The 6,026-nt window shown below is 46.6% G+C and overlaps 1 protein-coding gene across 1 annotated transcript in view; it reads right to left on the minus strand.

Moving 5' to 3' along the window:
• Nucleotides 1-6,026, minus strand: part of BRCA1 (BRCA1 DNA repair associated) — a 92,796-nt gene that overhangs the window by 4,519 nt on the left and 82,251 nt on the right. Inside the window, exons 19-20 of the mRNA XM_017867636.1 lie at nt 3,147-3,201; nt 1,144-1,271 (exon numbers count right to left, since the gene is read on the minus strand). Coding sequence (XP_017723125.1) covers nt 1,144-1,271; nt 3,147-3,201 — 183 coding nt within the window. The remainder of the gene's footprint in view (nt 1-1,143; nt 1,272-3,146; nt 3,202-6,026) is intronic.

A 6,026-nucleotide genomic window follows, 5' to 3' on the forward strand; every position in this document is an offset into this window, starting at 1 on the left:
TTTTTTTTTTTGAGACGGAGTCTCGCTTTGTCACCTGGGCTGGAGTACAGTGGCGTGATCTCGGCTCACTGCAATCTCTGCCTCCTGGGTTCAAGCGATTCTCCTGCCTCAGCCTCCCAAGTAGCTGGGACTGCAGGCATGCACCACTACGCCCAGCTAATTGTTGTATTTTTAGTAGAGACGGGGTTTCACCACGTTGGTTGGCCAGGATGGTCTTGATCTCTTGACCTCGTAATCTGCCCACCTCGGCCTCCCAAAGTGATGGGATTACAGGCGTGGGCCACCGTGCCTAGCTTTTCTCTCTCTTTTTTTTTTTTTTTTGAGACAGAGTCTCGCTCTGTCACCCAGGCTGGAGTGCAGTGGCACAATCTCCGCTCACTGCAAGCTCCGCCTCACGGGTTCATGCCATTCTCCTACCTCAGCCTCCCAAGTAGCTGGGATTACAGGCACCCGCCACCATGCCCAGCTAATTTTTTGTATTTTTAGTAGAGACGGAGTTTCACCATGTTAGCCAAGATGGTCTCTATCTCCTGACCTCGTGATCCACCTGCCTTGGCCTCCCAAAGTGCTGGGATTACAGGCATGAGCCACTGCGCCCGGCCTTTTCTCTCTTTTTTTTTAGACGAAGTCTTATTCTGTCACCCAGGCTGGAGTGCAGTGGTGCAGTCTTGGCTCACTGCAACCTCTGCCTCCCAGGTTCAAGCGATTCTCACACCTCAGCTTCCCAAGTAGCTGGGATTACAGGCATGCTCCACCAGGCCTGGCTAATTTTTGTATTTTTTTTAGCAGAGATGGGGTTTCACCATGTTGGCCAGGCTGGTCTCAAACTCCTGACAAGTGATCCACCTGCCTTAGCCTCCTAAAATGCTGGGATTACAGGCATGAGCCACCACGCCCAGTGCCCATCATTTCTTGATGATTTGTTGAAACACAGTATGCTGGGGCAGTCAGAGAGGAGAGGGAGGGGCATATGGCAAAAAGAGAGGCAAAGAGCCTTCCCTCAGTATATTTAATATGTGCAGTTCTCAAATCCTCACCCATCCCTTACAGATGGAGTCTTCTGGCACAGCTTTGTGGGCAGAGAAGACTTCTGAGGCTACAGTAGGGGCGTCCACAGGGACTGACAGGTGCCGGTCTTGCTCAATCACAGGAGAGAATACTGTGTCCTTCCTCTCTGACAGGGCAGCAAATACTTACTGTGCCAAGGGTGAATGATGAAAGCTCCTTCACCACAGAAGCACCACACAGCTGTACCATCCATTCCAGTTGATCTAAACAGGACATTTAGACATAAAATCACCCCAGTAATCTGTGTACTTAACTCAGGCCCTCTACCCTACACTCTCCGGATGAAGGTTTATAGCAAGACCTCTCAGTGGGAGAGTTTCTCTCTCTGCTCCAAAGGACAATGGTCTTAAAATAGCAGGGGTATGGATTTTAAGTCAATTTGCCACTGATATGCTATGTACTCTGGTTATCAGTCTCTATAAGGTCACTTGGTATAAGGTTTGACAGTCTCTCAAATAAAATGCTTGAAAGAAAAAAAAATCGAAGATCTAATTTCAATTAATTTGCTAAATTGCTGGCTAAGACACTGTGTGAAAAAACACCCACCTTCCTTCCCTCCCTTTCTCCCTTCATCCTAATTCTGTGTTGGTAATTGATAATCATGGCCACTGAAAATACCATACTTGGTGGTAATTACTGTAAATGTCAAGAGACGGGAAGATAATTCATCCAGTCAAAAAGTACATGTCATCCTGGTTAGAGACTCAGCAGGGAAGGCTACATGCTGAGCTGGAATCCATATACTCAGGGGAAAAGAAATCAGAAGAGACTGTGGAGATGTTCTCCGTGTACCTGGAAAATCAGAACTGCCTAGTGGGCCCTGTTGGATGTGTTCTTCAAGACATTCATGTATGTTGCTCTTTCTCATCAGCCTGTTTCTGGGAATTGCTGAGGTGCTCCTGTCTGTCTGACTGAACGAAGGCTGACTAACTCACCCCCAAAATAATACTTGCTGGCAACCCTGGTTTGCACTATACCAAAGTAAAAAAACACTGAGAAATCCTTGAGTGGAACTTGGAAATTTCATAAAAATCCAATTGATAACTAATAAAGAGGATGGAAACAAAATTACATTGCAGCCAGGTTTTCTTGCTGTCACTCATCTGCCTGTGACCAGATGCTAAGGCTTCCTCTAAGGTGTAAGAGGACCTAAGTCCATGGGCAGAAGCAGGCATAGGAGGCAAAAGTGGGTAGCTTTTGCTGTGAAAAGAACAAACCAAATTTATACACACACCAGGGCCTTTGTGCTGCCCAACTCCAGGTGAGCTTTATTGCAGTCCTAAGTATAACATTGTATTCAGTGTCAAGTTTAATTAGAAAATGTTCACCAAGAGGGCTGGGTGCGGTGGCTCAGGCCTGTAATCCCAGCACCTTGGGAGGCCGAGGCGGGTGGATCACGAGGTCAGGAGATCGAGACCATCCTGGCTAACACGGTGAAACCCTGTCTCCACTAAAAAAAAAAAATGCAAAAAATTAGCTGGGCGTGGTGGCATGTGCCTGTAGTCCCAGCTACTTGGGAGGCTGAGGCAGGAGAATCGCTTGAACCGGGAGGTGGAGGTTGCAGTGAGCCAAGATCGCGCCACTGTACTCCAGCCTGGGCGACAGAGACTCCATCTCAAAAAAAAAAAAAACAAAAAACAAAAAACAAAAATGTTCACTGAGAATCTTACCCTGCTCTGGGTCTGTCCATGGTGGGCCAGCTGCTGTGCTTTCTTCTATGTAAGTAAATTAAGATGGTTTAGGAAGAGCAGAACGTCTTGAGTTTTACCTATCCAAAGGTATTTTCTCACTAACATGTTGGCACTAACAGCAGCTCGATGCCATCTGAACACATAACATACTAAATCCTAACTATTCACCACCTTCATGCTCTTGAGAAGGGGGACAAGGTATAGCTTTTTTTCTGCCATAGGGTAACATTTAGGTGCTGTTTTGTTTGGAGGGTGGTAGAGAAATAGAATAGCCTCTACAACATCTCAGCAATCTGAGGAACCCCCATTGGGGGATCTTGCTTATAATACTCCACTATGTAAGACAAAGGCTGGTGCTGGAACTCTGCAGTTCTCCCAGGCTCTTACCTGTGGGCATGTTGGTGAAGGGCCCATAGCAACAGATTTCTAGCCCCCTGAAGATCTGGAAGAGAGGAAGAAAGAGGGACAGAGGAATGGAAAGAAGGAAATCTAGTTATAAAAGAATATTGGCTTTTATTCAAAAAACAGACTTTCAAAAAGGAAGAGATTTTCTTTTTCTTCTGTTCACCACCTGATGATTTCTGCTGCTACTTCCCAGGGACAAGCAGTCCAATGTCCAGAACACTAAAGGATTTCAGAAGATCTTTTTGAAGTGTATGTGTAGTTAACCTACACTCTATAGGCATTCTTTGTAGGTGCTTTTACTTGTTAGATGAAAGGGAAAAAAGGTCCTTCTGTATGTTTAATAAAAGGCTTGGATGGCTAGAAACTCAAAGCTATTGGCTGAAGTTTGATGTTTATCCAGACTTGGTACCTCAAGTACTCACCATGACCCCATCAGCAGAGGGGTCTATATTGATTTTAGGTGTACATGCTCCTTGTCTCCTCTGACTTTTTTTTTTTTTTCTTTTTGAGACAGAGTCTCACTCTGTCACTCAGGCTGGAATGTAGTGGTGCGATCTGGGCTCACTGCAACCTCTGCTCCCAAGGTTCAAGTGATTCTCCTGCCTTAGCCTCCTGAGCAGCTGGGATTACAGGCGCCCACCACCACGCCCGGCTAATTTTTGTATTTTTAGTAGAGACAGGGTTTCACCATGTTGGTCAGTCTGGTCTTGAACTCCTGACCTCGTTATCTGCCCGTCTCGGCCTTCCAAAGTGCTGGGATTACAGGCATGAGTCACTGCGTCCGGCCCTCTCTGACTTTCTTCTAGCTCCCTAAACATCTGTTCCTTCCTTCTCACTACTCTGAGAATGGCCATTGTATCTTTAGGCCATCCAAGCAGTTTTTAACTTAGAAGTGAAGCCATGTTCTGCCTCTCCTCATTGAACTGGTCTGACTGCCTGGTTTCCTGAAGACACAGATCACACTGCACCGCCTCTTCCACTTACAGGGCTTGCCAACACTGTTCAAAACAACTTTCTGTGATAGTCACAGTGTTCTATATCTATGCTAATAAGGTAGCCATGAGTCACATATAGTTATTGAGCACTGGAGATGTGGTTAGGGTGAATGAAGAACTAAACTTCATATTTTAATTTTTTTCTTTTTTTCTTTTTTTTTGAAGAGATGAGGTCTCATTCTGTCACTCAGGTTGGAGTACAGTGGCACGATCATAGCTTGCTACAGCATTGAACTCCTGCACTCAAGCAATCCTCCTGCCTCAGCCTCCTAAGTAGCTGGGACTACAGGTGCACACCACCACGACTGGCTGATTTGTAAAATTTAACTTTAAACAGTCCCATGTGGCTGGTGGCAACAATATGGGGCAGTGCAAACTCTCATATACACACTGGCATAGGTTCTTAGCAAAAAACTTGGGTATCACTTAAAAATAAACCCTAAAATTGTATCATTTGAATGGATATGTTTTGGGTGACTCTCATTTTCTTGACCTTCCCATTCCAATAAAAAGAAAATTGCCAAGGCCTAAAATTCACCTGGCTTCAAAGAGACTGGCATAAAGAAAAAAATCAGAAAAAAATCAGGAAGCTAAAAATACATGGATGGCCTTTTAGAAAGTGGTCACCCTCCCCCTTGATAGACAGACAGATGGACGGACGGATGGACAGATGGACACACATATACACACACACTCTCTCTCTCTCTCTCCTGCCAGAGGGAAAAGAAAGGGCAGCAGGACAAGTCTGTTTTTTTTTTTGGGAGAGTCTCGCACTGTCACCTGTGCTGGAGTGCAATGGCGTGATCTCGGCTCACTGCAACCTCCACCTCCTGGGTTCAAGCAATTCTCCTGCCTCAGCCTCCCAAGTAGCTGGGATTATAGGTGCACATCACCACACCTGGCTTTTTTTTTTTTTTGGACACAGAGTCTTGATCTGTAGCCCAGGCTGGAGTGCAGTGGTGCAATCTCGGCTCACTGAAAGTTCTGCCTCCCGGGTTCACTCCATTCTCCTGTCTCAGCCTCCCAAGTAGCTGGGACTACAGGCGCCCGCCACCACGCCTGGATAATTTTTTGTATTTTTAGTAGAGATGGGTTTCACTGTGTTAGCCAGGATGGTCTCGATCTCCTGACCTCATGCTCTGCCCGCCTTGGCCTCCCAAAGTGCTGGGATTACAGGCATGAGCAACCACGCCAGCCACACCTGGCTAATTCTTTGTATTTTTAGTAGAGACGGGGTTTCACTATGTTGGCCAGGCTGGTCTTGAACTCCTGACCTCATGATACACCCGCCTCAGCCTCCCAAAGACAAGTCTGTTTGTTTTAAGGGACAGCATCCATCTGTGCCACTCTCACTATCTGTATGAATAAACTGCACCCCCAACCTGTTGATAGGACCTGCATGCTCATAATGCTAGAATTTCTCTCCAGGCAGCTAGCTGGAGCCAAATGCTGACATGAAAAGTACAAAAGATTAGGAATGCTTACATCCAGGCTAACACTCAGTGATGAGGATGTCTAGTTATGAGACAAGAAATCTGAAGTTTTGGGCTGTTGTGGCTCATGCCTGTAATCCCAGCACTTTGCGAGGCCGAGACAGGCAGATCACACCCCATCTCTACTAAAAATACAAAAAATTAGCCGGGCGTGGTGGGGGGGCGCCTGTAGTCCCAGCTACTCAAGAGGCTGAGGCAGAATGGCGTGAACCCAGGAGGCGGAGCTGGTAGTGAGCTGAGACCACGCCACTGCACTCCAGCCTGGGTGACAGAGCGAGACTCCGTCTCAAATTAAAAAAAAGAAAAGGCCGGGCGCGATGGCTCAAGCCTGTAATCCCAGCACTTTGGGAGGCCGAGACGGGCGGATCACGAGG

Source organism: Rhinopithecus bieti, unplaced genomic scaffold (genome assembly GCF_001698545.2).
Source record: "Rhinopithecus bieti isolate Rb0 unplaced genomic scaffold, ASM169854v2 scaffold_4544, whole genome shotgun sequence".
NCBI classification, from domain to species: domain Eukaryota; kingdom Metazoa; phylum Chordata; class Mammalia; order Primates; family Cercopithecidae; genus Rhinopithecus; species Rhinopithecus bieti.